The 24,471-nt window shown below is 36.7% G+C and overlaps 2 protein-coding genes across 9 annotated transcripts in view; one reads left to right on the top strand and one right to left on the bottom strand.

The window, feature by feature from the left end:
• Positions 1 to 21,974, bottom strand: part of LOC101012460 (WASP family member 1) — a 73,239-nt gene extending 51,265 nt beyond the window's left edge. Inside the window, exons 1-3 of one of the 8 annotated variants that reach the window (XM_031667528.1) lie at positions 21,399 to 21,613; positions 20,104 to 20,164; positions 19,127 to 19,166 (exon numbers count right to left, since the gene is read on the bottom strand). The gene's annotated coding sequence lies outside the window, so the exon portion shown is untranslated. Of the gene's footprint in view, positions 1 to 19,126; positions 19,167 to 20,103; positions 20,165 to 21,398 lie in introns of all 8 variants that reach the window. The other 7 variants (XM_009206287.3, XM_009206289.3, XM_009206286.3 and 4 more) reach the window with 7 other exon arrangements.
• A 174-nt stretch (positions 21,975 to 22,148) lies between these two features.
• The window catches only part of CDC40 (cell division cycle 40), a 49,869-nt gene continuing 47,546 nt past the window's right edge, over positions 22,149 to 24,471 (top strand). Inside the window, exon 1 of the mRNA XM_003898316.5 lies at positions 22,149 to 22,592. Coding sequence (XP_003898365.2) covers positions 22,404 to 22,592 — 189 coding nt within the window. The 5' untranslated portion in view covers positions 22,149 to 22,403. The remainder of the gene's footprint in view (positions 22,593 to 24,471) is intronic.

Below are 24,471 nucleotides of genomic sequence, written 5' to 3'. Positions count from 1 at the left end.
CCAGTTTCAAAAACATCTGAATACTGCACACATGTAATGAGATCTCTTGGGGATAGGACCCAAGTTTAAACATGAAATTCATTATGTTTCATATATACCTTATACACATGGCCTGCAGGCAATTTTATGTAACACTTTAAATAATTCTGTGCATTAAAGTGTTTTTAAGTACCTACATGTGAAATTTTCCACTTGTGATGTCATGTTGGTGCTCAAAATGTTTCGGATTTTGGAACATTTCAGATTTTGGATTAGGGATGATCAACCTGTACCTTGGGAAGCATCTATTTCTTTAACATAGCTCTAAAAGAACCATGGCTTCACCAATTTTTCAACTCCTATTTAGTATATAAAATACCCTTTTACATTCAAAAATACCAACTTGAAAGTTTTATCTAGTTAGAATAAGTCTAATTTAAAAACAGAATATACACTTTCATCATACACAAAATTATATTAAAAATGTTAGTTATACTTGTTACATCACAGTATTTTATAAAACAGTATAGTAAGAAAAATAGCTGATTTAAAATCAAGTGTCTAATGAAAACTACGAGCCAAGGAAGAATAATATGTTAGCTAACTGCTGGACGGACTAAAAATAATGGGAAAATCAGATATAGGACTCTTTTAGGAGCACCTATAATTTACCACTTAAGAATTGATGAGGATCTGGGTTTTAGACTGTTGGTAGTCAGAAATAAGAGAAGAAAAATCATTAGATACAGAATAAGACAGGTTTTGAGCCTAGGAGAGTATGCCACCTTTAACTGAAATGAAAAAAAATTGAGGAGCTAGTTCCAAACCTATTGTAAAACCAACAATGTTTTCTAATCCTGTCCCTACACACTTAATTTTTAAAAGTAGAAGATGCTTTCAAGACCATTCCACTTTTATTAGTATATAACTTTTGAAGCAGAAATGAGAAGTAGCTTTAAATTGACACCTGCTATCAGGAGTTGCTATTGAGATACATTACTTCTTAATTTTATCTTGAAGATTTTAATGATTTTGCAGCCGTAGCTTCCACTGCAACTTTATTCCAAAAGCTATCATCAATAGTTGTTTTAACATGCTGATTTCTCCAACACTGTTTAAAATTGAGAACAAAAATAATATCCAACATTTATTATTTCTTGTTTCTCATACTCAAAGAACCTACCTTTTTCTTTGAATAATTAGAACAATGAAACATGAGGCCTAAGGAGTAATTTAAGTTTAGCCAATTACTTTTAATTATAATAGGAGAGGATCACTATAGCAAAACCCTCATTAATCACACTCTACCAATTATGAATTTGAAATTACCTAGATGAAATAAATGCAATTCTTGCTTACCCAAAAGTCTGAAACATTTTTTCATTAAAAAAAAGTTACCTATCGCTACTAAAGACGTATCTGACTGGAAAATCTTTAGCTGTAAAAACTAAGGCTCAATAAATCAGTAAGTCCTCTCAAGGTGTCTTCCTCCAACTTCTAAGTTCAGAAGATAAAAAGCAGTATTCTAAATTCATTAATTCAACAAATATTTTAAGTACTTTTTTACTTATGTTATAGTCTTTTACTCATGATGCACTGTTTAACTGTACTAAGCAGCGTATTACATTTTCTACCAACTAACCTCGTTTTACTCATTATCATCATCTTATTTAGAAGAAAACATATGTTCTTAGGAGGGAGGTACTAACTAAAGTTTCATTTAACTAGCAATGAAACTCATCCAAAAATCCTACCAACTGTTGGATAAATTTGGCTATCCCTTTTTCTTTCACATACTGATCCCCTGAATAAGCTCATTATACTCACATGAGCCTCTTAGATAGCAGTGGACCATTCTTGAGTCAAGAGTACCTCATTTTACTAGATTAAACTTTACTTGTCCAGATATTTTTACATGGTCAAGATATGTGAGACTTTATTTATCGCACTGTATTATGTTTTCCCTGAAGAAAATTGATAGTATATGTTGCTTTCTATAGCTTTCTTTAAAGAACCAAATAGGAATCCCCCACTCCTTGCCATTCAGCAAAAAACTGGGAAGAAATTATACCTTTTACAATTATTACAATTATGTTTACATTCCAGATTTCTTACTTACTATGATGAACCATGTTGCTTTGTACTCTATGAACAAGCTACATGACAGGAAGAACCAAGGCCCAGCCTTAACCTGACCTCTATGAAAGGACCACAATTTCAGCAAGAACCTAATCCTTACAGAAATTATTCAAATAATATGATTACCCACATATGCAAATAAAGAAAAGAGGTCTAACACAAAACAAAATGGAGGACCTTGTTATCACCAAATGAGTTTAATAAATCTAAAGTTTATTATTAAGCTATTCTGAAAGAGTACAAGTAGTAAAATTCAGAATTCTATCTGTATCACTGATATATCTGAAGTATAAACTGGGCACTTCAGTGAATATATTTTAAGAAAATACATGCAATGTACTTTTTAAAGAGTAAAAATAATATGAACATATCAAATATTATTACTTAAGAATAAAAAACTTTCTGTTTTTTCGGACAGGTCCTAGAACATAGACAAATTCTGCTTCTCCTCTCCTCCTGTTTGGTAGACTCTTCTGAGAGTTGACTCTGACCTAATCACAACTTAACTTTTTCATTATTCAGCATTCTCAAAATAAGCAAGGTATAAATTAAGATTTGTCAGGCAGACAACATATTTCTTGCTTCAAAAGGCATAAAGGAAAAGACAGAAGCAGACTCATTCTATAAGGTTAACATTACCCTAATACAAAACTAGATAAAGACAAGATTTAAAAAAAAGACTAAATGCCAATATCTCTCATTAACAAAAATGCAAAAATCCTCAACAAAATATTAACAAATCGATTCCAACAAAGTGTAAAAATAATTACATACCAGGACCAAGTGACATTCATCCTAGATATGCAAGTCTGGTTCTACATGCAAAAATCAATTAACATAATTTATCATATCAACAGGCTAAAGAAGAAAAGCTTGCATAATCTTATCAAAAGATACTGGAAAAACATTTGACAAAAACCAATGCCCGTTCATTACTAAAACTCTCCGCAAACTAGGAATAAAAGGTAACTTCCTCAACTTGAAAAGAAGATTTACAAAAAACCTACAGCTAACATCATACTTAATGGCAAGTAACTACAACCTTTCCTGCTAAAGTCAAGAACAAGGAAAGGATGTTCCCTCTTACAGTATCACACCAAAAGTCCTAGTTAATAGAGGAGAAGAAAATAAAAGTATGCTGACTGGGAGGGAAGAAATAAAACTGTCTTTGTTCAAAGATGACATAATGGTCTATCTGAAAGAATCAACCAAAAAACTCTTGGAAATAGTAAGCAATTACAGAAAGTTTGCAGGATACAAGATTAATATATAAAAGTCAACTGCTTCCCAACATCTTAACAATGAATACGTGATATCTGAAATTAAAAACATAATACCATATGTTGCAAGCCCCCAAAATGAAATAAGCATAAATCTCATAAAATTTGTACAAAATCTATATGAGAAAAACTATAAAACTCTGACGGAAGAAATCAAAGAATTAAATAAATACAGAGATACTTTATGTTCGTTGGTAGTTTCTTATTTGGGGCTGCCATAACAAAGTACCACAGAACAGGAGTCTTACAAACGACAGAAATTTATTCCTCACAGTTCTGGAGGCTGGAACTCTATGAGACTAAGGTGCTAGCATGGTCAGGTTCTAGTGAGAGTCCTGTTCCAGGTTGCAGACTTCTTGTTGTGTTCTCATATGGCAGAAAGCTCGAGAGAGTGCTATGGGGTCTTTTTCATAAAGGCACTCATTTATGAGGACTCCACTCTCATGATCTAATCACCTCCCCAAAGTCCTATCTCCTAATACTATCACATTGTTAGGATGTCATCATATGAATTTGGGGGTGGGGGATGGAGACATATTCAGTCCATAATAGACAGGAAAACTCAATATTGTCAAGATGTCAGTTCTTCCCAACTTCATCTGTAGATTCAACACAATCCTAATAAAAATTCCAGCAAGTTATTTTGTGACTATCAACAAACTGATTCTAAAGTTTATTACAGAGAGTCAAAAGACCCAGCATAGACAACACAATATTGAAGGACTGACACTATGCAACTTCAAGACTTACTATAAAGTTATGGTAATCAAGACAGTGTAGTTTTGGAGAAATAGAAAAATAGTTCAACAAAACTGAATAGAGAGCCCAGAAACAGACCCGTGCAAATAGTCAACTAATCTTTGACAAAGGAGCAAAGACAATACAAATGAGAAAAGATAGTCTTTTCAACAAATGATGCTGGAACTGGACGTCCACATGCAAAAAACTGAATCTAGATACAGACCTTACACACTTCACAAAAATGAACTGAGAACTGATTATAAATCTAAACATAAAATCCAAAACTATAAAGCTCCTAGAAGATACCACAGCAGAAAATCACGATGACTTTGGGTTTGAAGATGACATTTTAAATACAACACCAAAGGTACAATCCATGAAAAATAATTGGTAAGTTGGACTTTATTAAAATTAAAAAGTTCTACTCTGTTAAGACAATGTTGAGAGAATGAGAAAACAATCTACAAACTGGGAGAAAATATTTGCAAAAGACTAATAAAAGACTGTTATTCAGAATATACAAAGAACTCTTAAAATTCAACAAGAAAATGAACATCTTGATTAAAAATTGGGAAAAAGTTCTCAACTCAATAGATACTTCACCAAAAGAGATACACTGATTGCATGACTGCAAATAAGCATCTGAAAAGATGCTCAACGTCATGCATCACGTGTCAGTAGCAAATTGCAAACTAAAACGAGATACTGCTACATGCCTATTAGAATGGCCAAAATCTAAAATACTGGCAATACCAAATGATGGAGAGAATGCAGAGCAAGAACTCTCATTCGCTGCTCTTGAGAATGCATAATTGGAAGACAGTTTGGCAGTTTCTTATAAAATGAAACAAACTCTTACCATACAATCCAGCAAAAACATTCTTTGGTATTTACCCAATGAGGTGAAAACTTACGCCCATACAAAAATCTCAGCGTCGACATTTTAGCAGTTTTATTCATAACTGCTGAAACTTGGAACCAACCAATATGTCCTCAAGTAGGTAAGTAAAATAAAGTGTGGTACACCCAAACAATGGAGTATTATTCAGCGCTCAAAAGAAATATCAAGCCATGAAAATAACATGTGGGAGGAACCTTAAATGCATATTACCAAGTCAAAAGAAGCCAATTTGAAAAGGCTACATGATTCCAACTACATGACATGATAGAAAAGGCATAGTGGTTTCCAGGGGCAGGAAAGGAGAGAGGATGAATTGGCAGAGTACAGATTTTTAGGGCACTGAAATTATTCTGTATTATACTAAAATGGCAGATAGGTGAAATTACACATTTCTCATATCAAAACCCATCAAATGTACAACACCAAGAGCGAACCCTGGTATAAAGTATTAACTTTGAGTGATTTATCAATGTAAGTTCATCAGTTGTAATAAATGTACTATTCTGATACGGAATGTTGATAGGCTATACACATGTGGGGTCAGAGAATATATGGGAACTCTCTGTACTTTCTGCTTAATTTTGCTATGAACCTAAAACTGGTCTAAAAATAAAAGTATCTTAAAAAAAGAAGTTGGAAGATGTGAATGTACTTAATGCCACTGAATTATACACTTTCCAATGATTAAAATTGTAAATTTTAATTCATGTGTATCTTACCACAATTTTTTAAATGTCATAAGAGAGTTCTAGCAACATTAGTAACTAAGAAGGTATTCTATTCAGATGTCTGTCGCCTTTCTATTTTTTCTCAAACTACCTACCTGACCTTTTGCCTCTCCTTTGAATTCATCTCTTTTATACACATGATCATTTAAGAATGTATTCCCTTCAAAGCAATACTTTTTCTTTTTTTATAATATATTGTTATATAAAGCAATACTTTTTCTAACTACTTCCTTCTGACATGGATCTTCTATACCAGTGATAATGCAAAAGGTGGTCCTTAAACCAGCATCAGCAGCATCAACATCACCTAGGAACTTGTAAGAACTGTGTATTTTGGTACCATCACTGATCTTCTGAATCAGAACCTGCTTTTTAACAAGATGCATGATAAAGTCTGAGTACAAGGTTCTAGAAGCCTTAGTTCTCGTGCACCTTTCTAGCTCCCTTTATGTTCCTGGCAAGATGCATGAATTCCAGGAATAAAAGAAGCTAAGCACAATGAAAGTCAAATAGATAGGTACAGTTTTTGTAAAAGGAGAAGGGGTAAAAATGCAGTAGTGCAAAGTTAAATTTTAAAGATGTCAAGGATATAGATGGGAAAAGAGAATCATTCATGAAAAAATCGGTGATACAGCAAGCCAAAATACGATAAGCCATTTATTCTACATTGTTTAGGGAATAAAGGAAATGGGAAAGCAGATGAATGCTTATGAAAAAGAAACAGTGTCTTCGATCAGGAAACCAGGGAGAAAGAAAACTAAGAAGAGAGTTTACCAAAAAAAAAAAAAAAAAAAAGCCCTACAATAATTCTCCTAATCTGAGTTCTCATTTTGACCAAAATATTTCTGAACTCTTTTACCCTGAAAAGATTTTAAATGTTTTAAAAAATCAGTGGTATTCCCCAAATTACATTTACACACCAAAGTATAGTCTTTACAAAGACTATCCTGAAGACAATGAGAACAGTTAGCTTACTCATTTTATAGAAAGCAGGGCTCAAAAAATGACCAGGGATACCAGAAAGTTAACATGAAATGAAAGGTCTTTCAGTTTTAGTGTTACATTCATTTAAATAATAAGCTAATATTGGTATTTTATACTGTAGCAACGGATGACAATTTTTTATTTACTCTGTCCTCAAGCAAAAATATTGCTAGTTGTATTTAATCTGTAAAATTTAGCAGAGTAGACAAAATAGCAGTTAAAGGTAGACAAAATAGCAGTTAGGAGTACAGAGTCTGACCACAGAGCAGATGGGTTTGAATCTTGGCTCTGCCATTTACAAACTGTGCAAAGAACCTTAACTTCTCCGTCCCTCTGTAGCTAGTCCTGCCTTCTTTGGCCGGCTGTTTATGAAGATCAAATAAGATACAATGATTAGCATAAAGCCTGGCACATAGCACACAAAACTCAAAAACATTTTTTTTGTGTGTGAAAAAAATTTTTAAGTATTTCTTAAAGCAGAATCTTCCAAGGATAAATGGCTACCCTATCTTAAAATAACTGGAGTTGCAGTCATGAGTTACAGTCAGTGATGGACTACATATATGATGGTAGTCGCATAACGTTCTAAGGGAACTAAAAAAAAATTCCTATCACCTAGTAACACTGTAGCCATCATACGATGTTAGCCATCATAGGTAAGGCAGCCACCTCACATATTTGTGGTGATACTGAAAAAAAACCCTACTGTGCTGCCAGTTACATAAAAGTATAGTTACATAATACTTGATAATGAGAATAAACTACTACATTACTGGTTTATGTATCTACTATCCTATACTTTTTATCATTATTTTACACTGTACTCCTTCTACTTACATATTTTTTTATTTTACAAAGTTAGAAAGAGCCTCAGGTAGCTCTTTCAGGAGGTATTCCAGAAGGCATTGTTATCATAAGAGATGACAGCTCCATGCCGGTTACTGCCTCTGAAGGCCTTCTAGTGGGACAAGATGTGGAGGTGGAAGACAGTAGTATCAATTATTCTGACCCTGTGTAGGCCTAGGATAAGGTGTGTGTTTCAGTATTAGTTTTTAACCAAAAAAAGCTTTTAAAATTTTAAAAATAAAAAAGGCTTATAGAATATAAAGAAAGAAAATACTTTTGCACAGCTGTACAGTCTGTGTTTTAAGCTGCCATTACAAGAGTCACAAAGTTAAAAAATTAAACATTTATATAGCAAAAATGTTACAGTAAGTTAAGGTTATTACTGAAATTTTTATAATAAATTTAGTGTAACCTAAGTATACAGTGTTTATAACAACTACAGTCACATACAGTAATGTCCTAGGCCTTCCCATTCATTCACCACTCACTCAGAGTCACCCAGAGCAACTTCCAGTCCTGTAAGCTCCATTCATAGTAAGTGCCTTACACAGGTGTACCATTTTTAATCTCTTATATTAATACCACATATTTACTGTACCTTTTCTATATTTAGATGTTTAATATCTTCATAAATACTATTGTGTTACAACTGCCTACATTATTCAGTACAGTAACACGCTGTACAGGTTTGTAGCTTAGGAGCAATAGGCTCTACCATGTACCCTAGGTGTGTAGCAGGCTATACAATCTAGAATTGTGTAAGTACAGTCTATGATGTTCACACAATGACAAAATTGCCTAACAATTTCTCAGAACGTATCTTTGTCATCAAGCAACACATGACTGTGTTGCATACTATATGCAGACTACATGATTCCATACATATAAAGTTTTAGAAAATGCAAACTAACCTACAGTGACAGAAAGTAGATTAGTCATTGCTTAGGGAAGGGGTGAGGGTTTGTAGATGCAGAAGGGAGAGGTAGGATGCAGGGATTATAAAAATAACTAGGAAACTTTTGGGGGTTCATTATTTTGATGTCATGATAGAGTGTATGCATAAATCCAAACTCATCCAATTGTACAGTTTATTACATGTCAACTGTATTTCAGTAAAGCTTTCAAAAATTCATTTAATCAAATAGCATTAACTATTCCAACTAAAGACAATAATCACATACTATAAAATGCTTATTTGCTATGGCCTAGTCACAAAAAATAACTGATTTAAACTTAGTAATATTAGACATAAGCTTTAAAATATGTAAAAGAGTACAGTGCACATCAATAAAGATAATCTACAACTATAAAACAATAGATGAATTGCGTTATTAGGCATTTGTAATTTGTCTACGTCAAAGTCAAAAATTTCTCCACAGAAACCATTTCACCCAGTGGCAAAGTTCTAGGCCAGTTCCCAAATCCTATTTAAGCAATATGAATTAATTATCCTTCCTTTCTTCTGTATCATCATTTTTCCCTCTTCTGAATCACTTCCACTGGCATAGAGACACGCTATAATTTCACCCATCTTAAAAAAAAAAAAAAAAAAAAAAAAGCAACCACCACCAACAACAAAAACTTCTCTTGGTCCCACTTCTCCCTCCAGCCACTCCTCTCCCAATTTCTGTTCTCCTTTATGGCAAAATTTCTTGAATGAGTTATCTGATTTCTCTCTTCCAATTCTCATTAAAATCTGTCCTGTTCAGGCTTTCATTCCCCGCACTGTGCCAAACCATCTCACCACGGTCAGTTATCTGCTATAGCCAACGGCTAATTCTCAGACCTCTTCTCACTCAAACTATTAACAGCATCTGATACAACTCGAATGCGTTTCACTCCTTTAAACACCTGCTTAAGTTGACTTCCAGGGTACCTCAAGTTCTTGGCTTTTCTCCCACCTCCTTCTCAGTCTCCTTTGCTAGTGCATCCTTTTCTTTATCTTCTGTACCTCTAATTCTTTGAGGACTCCAGGACTTAGTCCTTGTACCTTTTCTCTTATTTTTATCCAAACTCACTCCATTAGTAATCTCATTCATATTGTGTTTTCTTAAGATGAGCTACATCTATAACTTACATGTTTCACCATAACCCTCAAATAAGGTCAACTATAGATAATTCTACTAATATTTGGTGAGGCAGCTACAAATGAAAAACAAATTCAAATAGAAACAACATAATTAAAAATAAGTGACTTAATTTTCAATAAATCATCACCATCTTTCTGTAGTTTAAGTTCAATATTATTGGTATAGTCACTTAAAATTCAAAATAATAAAGCTAAATTGATGATAACCAAAACAAATATTTGTTTATTCTAGTCACTGATTACACTGGAAACATTTACATACCACACTGATTATTTAATGAAAAATGTAAATCATGATCTCGTCTACGGTCCTATTTCCCTAGTCTTAAAATTTAACAGTAGCATCTTACATTAATATAGACTTGTTCCAAAAGCCCTTTTATAACAATTATCTCTTATACCTCAAAGAAGATTTCATTAGAATAGTAAAATAAATACTATTTTCACTGCACTTTCTGTTCCTAACATGACCTCTCACATAACCATTAATAATGAGTGAATTTAATTAAAATTGTTGAGGAACTCATAAATCCATCCCTACTATACGAAATACATATTGAAATTCATGTTTAACTGATAAGAAGTCATTAATGTCATCTTTCTGTACTTAGTACAGCATTATCAAAAAATTTACATTTTCTTTTGAATGCTAATGACTGAAATTAAGTTCTGTATGTACAAATCCACTGAAAGACATGCTCTATTTCATTTCCTTCTGTGATAGTGAAAATGGTGATTTTTATGATGTTAACACCATCTACTGTATATAAGGCATGCAGTTGTGCACTGCCTCTATCACAATAAAAAAGACTTGTTTTTGCAAGCAAGAAGAATACATTTTAAAATACAGGAATCAGTAGTAACACATAACCTACTTCATTCCTCTAAGATTCTCACTTCAAATGATGTGGCTTTACTACTTGCCAAGCCTAGAGCAACTGTTAGAAGTATACAGACAAGAGCAAGGCTTTAAAAACTGAACCCCATCTCTCGAGGGCTCCACTGCCAGTACTTCCAGTCCTGAGGAGTAGCACCTTTCCTTCTACTACTAAGCACATCAAGTGTCTGTGCACAGACTCTTTTAATAGTTCTACCTCTGAGATCTCCATCTCCGAAGTGTCTCTTTCTGACATAAATATTCTACCCTATCCATTCATTGCCTCATTATCATAAAACAACTTTGTCCTTACCAAGTTCCTGCAACCGTCATTCTCCTCTGCTTTCAAAACCATCAACACACTTTTTCTTTGCTTCCCTTCCTACTCACTAGCATCTCGCATTCCTCTTCGGAGATCTGGCCAGACCACAAGGCCTTATCCCCTGTCCCAAGAGAACAGTCATATTAAGAATGCAACACATTATATCCTTTGATCATACCTTCAGCATTCTCTTCTGTCTCTCCTTTTTCTTTCCACTCAATGTTAGGAGTCAACAGTTTTGTTATACCTAGTTCTTTCTACACTTTCTCCTCATCATCCATCATTGCCAGATCTTTAACCATTAAGGGTTCTAAATTACTTACACAAACTTATACAACCAACCATAACAGTCCTGACAATATACAGTCCTGTGCTATCAGTCTGCCAGATAGCTCCACAGGGACATCTCACTGATTCAAATTCAAAATATCCAAAATCAAATTCATTATCCATCATTCCCCACTCTCCCCAAAAAGGAAACCTACTCATTGTCTGGGCTTCTCTATTTCCAGTAACAGCACCCATCACTTAAGAATTGAGATCATCTTTAAATTAAAGCAAAGTACTGGATTCTCCATTAATTGGTTCAGTCAACTTTCAAATGTATGCAAATTGCTGGTAAAATAGTTGCATCTCATCAAAAGGACACAATATAGCCATTTTCATTCAACTCCTTTGATGGTACGCAAATCTGATACACTGCACACGACTTGAACTCTGAAATCAGTCCCCAACAGTCACCTCCAGTATTGTGACCTAACAAGTAAATCAAAATAATTCAATTTTTTCATTACATCTAGAGGAAGCTTAAGGGGTAAGCCCAAGGCAGTTAAATTTTAGTGACTATTGTAAAAAAATTCTGTAGTGGTCTATATTTAAAACTTAGTTACCACCACAGATAATAAGAATCATACTTCTTCACAGGGTTGTCGTGAGGATTAAATCACATACATAAGATATTTAGTACAATGCCTAGCATATACAGGTGCTCAAAATTTTTCCAAAATTAAGAAACCAAACAGCAAATCCATGAAGCTCAGAGAGCATCAAGCAGGATAAATACCAGAAAATCTACACGTAGGCATGTGATGTTCAAACTGCAGAAAACCAAAGACAAAGAAAAATTCTGAAAGACAGAGCAAAACCACTTTACCTATAGAGGGATAGTGATAAAAATTAAATTGGACTTCTCCTCAGTAATCATACAAAAAGAAAGGCAAACTAGGACAACCACTTACAAAACATTTTAAAAAGAAAGACGTATAATTGATATGCTAAGAGAGGAGAGAAAAGGAAACCATACAAAGTGCTCAATTAAAGTCAGAGAAAGCAGAAAAAGAGAGGACATTTTTGGGGGGTGGAGGGGTGAAACAGAGGTTCCTTCCATCACTCAGACCGGAGTATAGTGCACAATCTTGGCTCACTGCAAACTCCGCCTCCCAGGCTCAAGTGATCCTCCTACCTCAGCCTCCCAAGTAGCTGGGACTACAGGTGCATGCCACCACACCTGGCTAATTTTTGTATTTTTTTGTAGAGACAGGGTTTCACTATGTTGCCCAGGCTGGTCTCAAACTCCTGGGCTCAAGTGACTGGCCTGACTCAGCCTCCTAAAGTGTTGGGATTACAGGTGTGAGCCACCAGCCCAGCCAACTTATTCTTTTTAATGAAACAAAGAACAAGTGCAATGAATAAAAAACAGTTGCAAATACATTAGATTTTAATACAATTATATCAATAATCACTTTAAATGTGAATGGTCTAAATACACCAATTAAAAGGTAAGAGACAGAGTAGATTAAAAAAAAAAGACCTAACTATATATTGTATATAGGAAACCCACTTTAAATACAGAAATAGATTAAAAGTAAAGAAATGGACAAAGATATACCACGCTAACATGAATCAAAACAAATCTGAAGTAGCTATATCAATTTGAGACAAAGTAGGTTTCTGAGCAAGGGAAATTAACAGGGATAAAGAAAGGCATTGCATTCTGACAAAGGGGCAAATTCTCCAAGACCTAACAATTCTTAATGTATATGCACCTAACAGAGCATCAAAATGTGGAGCAAAAAACTGATAAAACTACCAGGGGAAACATGAACTCATGATCACAACTGGAGATATCAACATCCTTCTATCGGTAATTAACTGAAAGGCAAAAAATCAGTAACAATACAGTTGAACTAACCACCACCAATCAACTGGATCTAACTGCTATTTATATAGTACTTCAACCAACAACAACAGAATACACGTTATTCTCAAGCTCATATAAGTCATTCACTGAGACAGACTATATTCTGGGCCATAAAACACACCTGAAAAAATTTAAAAGAACAGAACTAACAGAGTATATGCTCTCAGATCACAATGCAATTAAACTAGAAAGCAATCTCAGAAAGAGAGATGGGAAAATCTCAAAACATTTGGAGATTAAACATCACACCTCTAAATAATACATGGTTCAAAGTCTCAAGAGAAATTTCTTAATACTTTGCATTAAGTGAAAATGAAAATACAATCTATCAAAATGTGTGGGATGCATGAAAAGCAGTGCTTGGAATTTATGGCACCAAGTGTATATACAGATGGTCCACAGTTTATGATGGGAATACATCCCAATAAACCTGTTTTAAGTTGAAAATATCATGAAGTCTGTATTAGAAAACTGAAAGGATCTATAAAACCATAAAAACCCTAGAAGAAAACCTAGGCAATACCATTCAGGACATAGGCATGGGCAAGGACTTCATGACTAAAACATCAAAAGCAATGGCAACAAAAGCCAAAATTGACAAATGGGATCTAATTAAACTAAAGAGCTTCTACACGGCAAAAGAAACTACCACCAGAGTGAACAGGTAACCTACAGCATGGGAGAAAATATTTGCAATCTACCCTTCCGACAAAGGGCTAATATCCAGAATCTACAAATAACTCAAACAAATTTACAAGAAAAAAACAACTCCATCAAAAAGTGGGCAAAGGATATGAACAGACACTTCTCAAAAGAAGACATTTCTGCAGCCAATGGACACATGAAAAAATGCTCATCATCACTGGCCATCAGAGAAATGCAAATCAAAACCACAATGAGATACCATCTCACACCAGTTAGAATGGCAATCATTAAAAAGTCAGGAAACAACAGGTGCTGGAGAGGATGTAGAGAAATAGGAACGCTTTTACAGGTTGGTGGGAGTGTAAATTAGTTCAACCACTGTGGAAGACAGTGTGGCGATTCCTCAAGGATCTAGAACTAGAATTACCATTTGACCCAGCGATCCCATTACTGGGTATATACCCAAAGGATTACAAACCATGCTACTATAAAGACAAAAGGAAACGTATATTTATTGTGGCACTATTCACAATAGCAAAGACTTGGAACTAACCCAAATGTCCATCAATGATAGATTGGATTAAGAAACTGTGGCACATATACACCATGGAATAATTAAGGCAGAAATCTATGAAACTGAAAACAGGAAATAAAGAGAAAAAAAATCAATGAAACTAAATGAAGATTCTTTGAAAATAACAAAATTGATAAATTTGTAGTCATGTATTATGATGTACCACACAGGGCTTTTATTCTGGTTTTAAAAAAATGAGTGCTATCATTCAAAATAGCAAAGATATGGAATTAACCTAAGTGTCCATCGACGGATGATTAAAGAAAATTTAAATACAAATAATGGAATACTACTCAGCCATTAAAAAGAATGAAATCATCTCTTTTGCAGCAACATGGATGGAACCAGAGACCATTATCTAAAGTGAACTAACTCAGAAACAGAAAGTCAAATACCGTATGTTCTCACTTATAAGTGGGAGCTAAATAATTTGTATACATGGACATAAAGAGTGGAATAATAGACAATGAAGACTCTGAAGAGTGGAAGGATAGACGGTGGGTGAGGGATGAGAAATCACTTAATGAGTACAATGTACACTATACTAAAAAGCCCAGGCTTTGCCCCTATGCAATATATCCATGTAGCTCGTACCCTCTAAATCTATAAAAATAATTTTAAGAAATGAGTGCTAGTCTTCATCCTCGACTATAATATAAAATGCTTCACTGTTCCTCCCTTTTCATTTAACCTTTCCACAATTCTCTGGCATAACCTCTAGCACATGTATGTTATGAAAATTCAGCAAAATAAGACAAGAGATGTCCCCATTAAAATGACTAGAAAACAAGCTTACTTTTGTAGCATAAGGTGAAAACATAAGAGACTTGATATTTTCTGGTAAATGAATCAAACAAGTTAATCCATGCCCTGATACCATAAGCTTTTCTTCTTTTCAAATAAGTTACTCAATGTAACTTTATTGAAGTACACCTGGCTAGGGGTTAGGAATAAAGAATGGCTAGATGCTGGATTAACTATTATCAAGCACACCAAATTAAAAAAAAAACAAAAAAAAAACCAAAAAAACACTTTGCTGTCATCATCACCCAATAGACGTCACCACACCTGAAATCCACCTCCTTAGAATTCCTTTAGGACCTTTAGTTTAAGAAATGGTACCTTTGCAGCATAAGGGAGTAGGGAAAAAATGGGACTTTGAAATCACACATATCTGTGTTCAAATTCCATCTCCGTTTCTATTAGCCATGTGACCTTGAGCAAATTACTTGATCTATGAGAGGACTCAGTTTGCTGGTTGACAAGTACCACAAATACAATTCTAACAGTTTATGCAAAAAGGAGGACTTATGACAAAGATAACTAGGATGTCTCTGGAACCCAATCTCAGGACCATGGACAAAGGAACTCGAATACAGTCAGGACTCTGTGCATCTGCTTCTTTGCACTCTTTGTTCTAGAAGCCCCAGCTTATCTAGCTTACAGGGCAAGAAACAAGGCCATTAACAGTTCCAGAGTTTTGTATCTCACAGCTTCAGCAATTGAAGAGAAAACAAATTATTCAACCTCTGGGCATGGAGGATCCAGGAAAAGTTCTGAGTGACTTGGCTTAGTGCAAGTGTCTAAAATCAGGCCAATAAACCACAGAAATGAACAGAATTGTGATTGGTCTCTCTGGCACCTTCCAAGCCAAAGTGATCTTTATAAAAGACAGATCTGATCCAGTAATTAATCTGATTAAAACTCTTCATGGCCTTCCCCAAGAGACTTAAAATCCTTAACTTTGTTAAACCAAGCCTCATGTAGGCCCTCTGCATAGTCTGGCTTCTGTTTACCTCCGCAACCTCCTATCAAGTCACAATCCCTCTTACACTAAGCTTTAACTGTTTCATCTGTTCTTTGCATTCTCTTCCTTTTCCACCTAGGTAACTTCCACTAATCTTGCCTCCAAGAAGCCTCCCCTAACTCCCAATGTAAATCCAGTTCCCTCTTCTTTTCCTTTATAGCATTCACCAAAATTTCTAAGTACAAATGTTTTGTTCAACACCTGTTTTTTACTATACTGTTAACTCCAAGAGAATAGAGACCTATCCTTTTTAGCACCTACTTGGCCCTCAATAATTATGTGCTGATTGTGAACTACGAATCATTGGTTTAACAAGGAGGATCCACTAAATGAACCAATTACAAATGAGGGGACGGTAGCAGGCAGGCAGAATCGCTATTATCAAGTTATTAAAACAACTACTCCAACAGTAACTTATCGGTAAAAGGGGAGATAAAGCAGTTCTGAGAGAATCTGGGCTTCTGCTAGGCAGAACAAACAACCTGTTCAATTCAGTTAACCTTTTTCTTCAATTAAATCCTCATAGGGCTATGGTAGCAACTAAACAAGAGAAATAATAAATGTGATAGTACCTATACAGTGTCTTGTACATATAGCAAGCAAACAATGTTACTTCTTTTCCTTTTGGACCATGTTACACATTATTTTTTAATATCACTGATCTCCAAATAAGGAGTTAATAAAAAAACCTATTAAATACTCCAGTGCATATAACAAAAATAGCTGTTTTTTTTACCTCTTCCCTCACAGCACCCTGATCTTTCCACCTAGGAAGAATGACTTCTCTTTTATGCTGTAGTAATTGCATACAATCAAAATCCATTCCATTTAGCTTAAACCAAAAACAGGCACTAGGAACACAAAAATGAAGCAAAACAAAACAACCAAACACTAACAACAAAACCGTCCTCAAGGAGTTCATAGATTCACTTTCTCAATCTGCCTTCAGTCCCATGACATCCATACCAAAGCTTCACTGCACCTCAGGTAAGGCTGCTACAAATACAAGGTGCCCCATACTTCATGGGGCAATAACCCATCTTTGTATCTTCATACTCCCACTTCATCACCTCATTCCATTTTTTCCTTTAAAAAATTCTATGGAGATTCACTGGATATGATCATTCTCCAAAGTATGAATAAAATCTACCCTGGCTTTACTAATAGCTCAAAATAAGGAAACAAAGGAAACAATCCAAAAGAAAAATCCTGTTTTTTGACAGTGCTGAGAGTTTATTTTAAAACTTAAAACAAACGTAAAACCCATCACAAAAATAACACCTTTAAGAGACTAAAAAATACTGCTTCTGAGAATAGGCATGTGAGAAAGGATTAAGGCTACTTTCTTTTTCAGAGGTAGGTCCAGAAAGAAATGTCCTCACAGAGATACGTAAGCTGTAATATTAGGGAAAATGAACTATCAGGAAAAAAGTGGGATTACATCAAGCTTCAAAGTTACATCAAGCCTTGGAATTTTATTTGTACCTAAAACACACCTCAGAAGTCATCGACATCTACCTTTTCATTTTACAATCAAATATCTTGAGAAGTAAAGTCACACAGAAGACTGCATTTCCTTCTAATTTCTGTCATGCCCTAACTTCTCGTTCCAGATAATGTAAGGCTATGCCACTCATTGAACTGAGACACAGCCTCCTCTTCAAGTCCACTGGGTGAAAGAGAACAAGTTCCTAATGTTGTCATGTCTAACATGAGAGTTACAGATCCTAGCATTTCAAGGTAGATCTGAAACTTATTTTTCCCATAGAAAGACTGTCATACAAATTATTATAGGTATTTGAATATACTTATGCTAATTATTAACATAATTTTATGCTTTTTTAGTATTAACATAATCTTATAATTCAGGTATTTTATTATTTAAGTAGTGGGCTGTCTGTGACTCTAACCACTAAGCATACCGTTTCTGAGAAAATAAGACCCAAGTTCCAAACCATTTTACAAGTTGTAAAATATAATCAATCATGTAGTAAGTTAGAACTACCAATTCACAAAATTATAAGCTGAATGTGATAAACTAAAAACACAAGATTCTTAATTTTATAAAAAGTTCCACCTCAGGGGTCATTTATTTTTAATAACTAGGTACTCAGGCATTTAGCACAGGATTTAATTTACATATATCTTTGTATTACTATTTCACTAGAAAAGTTAAGTCACAAAGAATCAAACACACTTCTATCTAGTGTAGGGAAAACAAAAAATATGCTGACATACATCTTCATAAAGTGAGCTATAAGAAGAAAATTGTTAATATTTCATAAATCAAAGACTGCTAAGTATCTAGTGCCAATTCAAAAGTGTACAGGTAACGGAATTAGATCTGAACAGGTAAATGGAGTTCAAAGAACCTCCAAATTCATTTTTCTTTTTTCTCCTGAGATAAAGTTATACATTTCATTAATTAAAATGTTTGATAAATCTTTAAAAATGTTTCACTGAGTATATTAATTCAATGGATATTCTTTACACATTCATTTTATTTGTTCAACAAAGAAAATTGAACCCCTGCTATTTGTTAAACACTATACTGACAACTTTGGATTTATGACAATAAGCTGCAGGTCAGTTCCTCTCCTCAAATAACTAAAAAAACCATGACTTTACTGCATTTACCCAAGTGACAGTGACAGCTAAATTTTAGTTCAAGAAAACATTATAAAACAATCACTCTCAAAAAAGAAACCATACAATAGTTAACTTTAAACACACTTTAATAGTCTTATCTATATGAAGTTTTCTCACAAAGTAACCAAAAGCACTGTTTTGGTAAAAGTGCTAATAATATAATCTTTTGATAGTAGTCCAATAAGGAAATCACAAGGTACTATGTACTATGATAATGAAAATCAAGTACTTGGAAAGATATTTTAAGTTATTCCTAAAATAAAGCAAAATGTATAATTAAATATAGTCTTGTACAATATTAATACACTGTCTCTGAATATATGGATATTTACAAACATGAGTAATAAAGTAACTCTATAGCATACCTTATAAATGATCACGACTAAGCATTTTGGATTGTAACACCTGCAAATTTTTAACAAAAAAGGCCTTAATATTTTTTGACTATATTATTCTTCACTAACTTAATTCAATATTCTTATTATCAAGTCATAATTTTTATTTACTATTAACTATTTTATCTATATGTTTAACTACATGTAGGTATTAACTGTAATAACCTTTATGTCTGCAATTATTTAAAACCACTGATAGATGAGAAACATTTTTCAATTCAGAGGCGTCTCTCTCCAAAGCAAAAATCAATGTTAATCAGCCATTCTAACATGACAAGGAAAATTCCGACATTTTTTCATTGTATTTTTCACAGAAATTTTTTAATCATTCATCAGCTATTTAAATTTTCTTTAAAAGGACTACAAAAACACACCTTTCCTGAATTAATGCACACTATCTACTAAATATTATCTCCATTTACATATAAGGAAATCAAGGCACAAAGGTGTCCATTTTGTAAACTGCAAGGTCATTTCCTAACCAAGCAACTAATCCTACACCATCAACTTATATTATATGTGCGCCACTTCCAAGTGCCATAAAACAATTACCGTACCTTAAAACTGCCTCTGCAATGCTTACATGTGATTCTCTTTTATCAGACGGGTTAATGCAACAAGCGTAAACAAGATGGAAAAGGAAAACTATAAAAATACAACACTTATTTTTGATAGTGAATCATTTAATTTTAAATAATGAGATGTAAACAGTTTTTAACATAAAAATCAAGTAACCAACAGTTGTTTCTTGTATTTTCAAAAAAAAATTCATCCTTCAGGTAGATCATGCAAAACTGAAGCCTACTCATACTTGTAGATCGAAGTTAGAAAAAAAAATTGGATTCTAAAACAAATAATTAAATACAAGATATTGCAAAGACAAAAGTGAATAAAAAATAAAATCAGATAAATTAGGGAATGACTGATACGGTGGTTAAAATCCTCACCTTAAATATTAAATTCTTCCATTCAATGAAAGGCAACGATTAGTAATGACATATTCTGTTACTGAAAAACAAATACAAAACTTTTCTTATTCAAAACTTCCGAAATTTTACATCAAATACTTCATTCGAATATTCAATATAAACAAAAATATGTTTCCTAACAGAAACTTAGAGCATAAAGGATAAACTGTTTCTGAGAGTTCAAATTTAGACTGCATTTTTAATCATGATATAGTGCTATGATCAGAAAAATGAATGTTAGCTACCATGCAAGTTTAAATTTAAGAACATTAGACGGATTGAATAACCCATAAGTCAATTACATTAATTAGTGAAAAGAAAAAAGACCTTAGCTAACCGTGAATCTAACACCAAAGAAAAAATTTAGGTCGAATCCACCGCACACCTTATTATACAGAAAAGGAAATGATTAGAGTAAGTCATATTTAAGCACCTAGTCTAGCTGGGGATCAATTAATTAATCAGTTATAGGGCAGGTCGTGTATGTTGAGATAGGATGTGCTTTCTTTCATCGTTATTCCAGTTCATCATCCGCAAGTGCAAGAGAAGGTGTCAGAGTACCGAAGCTAGGGGGCATGCTGTAGCAAGGGGAAAAGAAAAATGGGAAAGGTGCAATGGATGCTGCATAGTTGAATAATTATCTGGGTGGCACAATGGGCGAGTCCTGCCGACATGAGCGCTGAGTGAGCGGCTCCCTAACTCTGCCCGAGGCAGCCCCCACGAACGGGCACCAGAAGCGACAGCACTGCTTCGCCTACCCTTCCAACCAAGAAAAGGATGCCTGCACTCGCTTTACCGTTATGTCTTTAGACACCGACTCGCGGAGCAAACACGCAAACGCACGAGCCGGCTTTACTAAGCTCCAGGCACGTAGAGCGAGCAGAGGTTTCTCTGTCGCCCGGGGCTACCGCCTCCCCCGGAAAGAGGCACGGGGCGGACCGTGGGCGCGGGTGGGCAGGGAAGCCCGGGCGGTGGCACCTCAGGTGAGACCCGCAGTCTCCCCGGCGAAAGCAGCCCCGGGGCGGTCCCTGCAGCCCAGCCCCAGGCGCGCCCGCCGCCGTCTCCCTCGGCACCCAGCCCGGCTGGCGGGTGGGCGGTGGGCGCTCGGGAAACCCGCGGATGGGGGTGGGGGCCGGGGCGGGGGAGGCGCGCCCATCCATCCCTGTCACCTATGCGGGCCACACACCCCTCGGTCTGCTCCGGCCGGTGAGGAAGAGTTCCTCTCCCAGCACCCCCTCCCCGAAAAAAGCAATTCCTCAGGGACTCGCGCTCACCGTGAAATCTTGGGGGCTCTCGCTTACCCCTTCTTCATGCTTCGGCAGCGGTCGCCGGTCCCCCTCGGCTCGCGGGACTCCACCTAGGGCCCCCAGGAGGGTCGGGCTCTGGGGCGGAACCCGCTCAGGACAGCGGCCGAGGCGCCAGGCCACTGGGAACGCCGCCTGGGGCGCCCACCGGCCGCCGGACCCACCGTGTGCTCGACGCGCGAGTGAACAACACCGCGAGCTGCCGCTCCCCCCGCCCCCTCCCCGCGCGAGACGCTCCACAACCGGACGCAGGGACCCGCGCCAGAAGCAGGGGGGACCGCGGGACTCTCTCCGGCTATGGTCCCATCCTTGCCCCCTGCCCCAGGAGCTATTCCCGGCCAGTCAGAGGTCTCAAAACTTCAGATTCTCACTTTCCTCTTCAGCCTCGAGTGCCCAGGTGCAGTCGAGGTGGGAAACCCAGCCTCCGCCCACTCCTCCATCGGTGGGGCCGAAGCTCGCTCTTCCCCCCTTTCCTGAGGTTCTGTGGTATTGCCCAATCCTCAGTTTGGGGGAGGGGGACGGAGAGAACAGTGCTTGGCTAGGGAATGAGGGAAGATGACAGCCAATTGAATGGAACATCCATTCGGGGGCGGGGTCAAGGAGGGACCCGCCCCCGTCCCGCCCCCTCGTTCCAAACTACACTTCCCATTGTGCCCTCTGGTGCTTCCTGCCGCGCTGCACGCTGGGAGTGCAGGACCGCGAGGCCTCAAGGTATTTTGGAACTCGTATTCTTTAGTCCACTAGGTCCTGAAAGTTATAAGCTATTATAATTCTCTCTTTTTCCCTAGATAAACTTTTTTAAGCTCTCATTTCGACAGTAGTTATTCTAATAATAATTAGCTTGTTGTTTCAAAATGTAAGAAATTATTTCTTAGCAAAGAAAGTTAATGATGTATTCCATGGCAATCTGTCAGGACCTGGGAGCCTCCTCTTCTTCCGCCCTGACAGGGTCCCCGCAGAAGATTTGTTGCCGTCATGTCGGCTGCGATTGCAGCTCTGGCCGCTTCCTACGGTTCGGGTTCAGGGTCCGAATCGGACTCGGACAGTGAGAGCAGTCGATGTCCGCTGCCAGCCGCCGACTCCCTCATGCACTTGACTAAATCGCCTTCAGCCAAGCCGTCTCTAGCAGTGGCAGTGGACTCGGCTCCGGAGGTGGCAGTTAAGGTAAGCACCTTTGCTACTGATGCGGTGTGGGAATTGTTGGCTTCAGCTCCAAAACTGCCAGCCGCTTGTTAGGTCCCGGCTTACCTCATTGCTCAGAGATAAGTTGCTAACGTTTGAATTTCTTCTCCTTCCCACATGCATCCTCGGGAGAAGCAGAATTGGAAGTTCGGAATAGCCCTCCGATGCTCTCTGCCCTTACCTCCCGCCATCAGAAAGCAAGTGGAAAGAGGGGGTGAAATTTGAATTTGTGAATTAGGGACATAGCCTGTAAAGTGCAGATGTAATCTCGGAATATAAATAACATTAGATCAGGACTTCCCAAACTAGAGTATTGTACCTTCACTTGAAGTGAGCAGCGGCCTCGATTTGTTTTATTTTTGAAAAATTAGGTTCTAATCCTGGCACCACCACTTATGTGAACTTGGGCAAGATATGCAGCCTCCTCTCTTTCCTCCCTGTACAAGCAGAGATCATTTTCAAAACACCTGTTTACATGAGAAGATGAGTGTGAAAATTGAGTGAAATTACACAAATAAAGCATATAGCACAGAGCCTGGTAACTAGTGAGAGTGCAGTAAATGTTTTATGATTATGTATGTTAATACAGTGAGAAAAAGGCCTTGGATTTGAGAAACAGCTGCATGATCTCAATGGAGGAAGCTGATTCAGGCAAGAGTTTCCAGGCAAAGGTGACAGGCAAGCCTGAGAAGGCAAAGAACTTAGTGTGTTTGAAGAACTGAGGAAAAGCTGATGTGTCTAGAGCCTGATGAGAGCATCTACCAATTGATAGTGTAGGCCCAGTAGAGCCCGAGGTAGGTGATCAGCTCAAGATGTGAAGATGGGAGGCGGTGTCCAAAAATTCCTTTGTATCATGTCCCCAAGTCTAGTTTAATGACTTAAGAAGTGTTTTACAGATTTTTAACAAGCTGTCTGTGAATTTTACTTTTTAAAAATGGGCATCTGGCGTGAAAGAATGCTTAGAATCCTAACTTCCTATCAAAACAAAACTTTCCAAACTTACGCCCCTCCAGTAACCTCCTGAGTCTTCTCCTTTCACAGCTCAGCTTTTTGGAGCTCTCTTTTTGTCTTCATCTCATTTTCTCCTCAACCCGATGCAGTCTGGCCCTACCCTCTTGGGAAACTGTCTGTGAGTGATGTCCCAGGCCTTGCAGTTGTCAAGTTCAGCCATCTGACTTAAATGTCTGCATCAAATGACACTGTTCATTAGTTCCTCTTTCTTGAAACTTTCTCTCCATTTCGCTTCCATGGGGCTCTACTTAGCATTCTGTTCCAATTATTTTACTCTCCCTTTTCAATACTGGTGTTTCCCAGGACTCTGCTCTTGGTCCTCTTTGCATTCCACATATTCTTCCATACCTTCAGCCTCAGTCTGTGCTGCCCCTAGCTCAAGGTGAACACCGTGAAATGGTTAGCACAGGCTCTGGAATTAAGACTGTAATTCAAATCCTGCCTCCAGCACTTACCCACCTGGGGACCTTGGATAAGTTGCTTAAATGCTCAGCACCTAATTTTTACTGATCTGTAAAGTAGGAATAACAGTAGTACCGATCTAACAGAATTATAAGAATTGCCATAAAAGATGTAAAGCCCTTTTAACAGTGCCACATGCTTGCTATCCTTTTATTTCCAGTTCTATCCTCCTTGCTAGCTTACAACCTTGAGAGGTATATAAAAATCTCCCACTGTAATTGTACATTTGTTTCTTGCAGGTTGGCACTCAGCCACCTCCAGTTCAGTGTGTTGAAAAATTATTTTCTTTCCCTCAAAATCCATTTCTGTTTTCCCCATTTTGATCTATGATCCCACGATCCACCCACTATTTCAAGCCAAGAACAAAGGAGGTATCCTTTTCTCTTCC

The sequence above is a fragment of the Papio anubis genome, chromosome 6, assembly GCF_008728515.1.
Source record: "Papio anubis isolate 15944 chromosome 6, Panubis1.0, whole genome shotgun sequence".
Taxonomy (NCBI): Eukaryota; Metazoa; Chordata; class Mammalia; order Primates; family Cercopithecidae; genus Papio; species Papio anubis.
The sequence above is the reverse complement of the archived record's forward strand: the minus strand, read 5'-3'. Positions and strand labels throughout refer to the sequence as shown.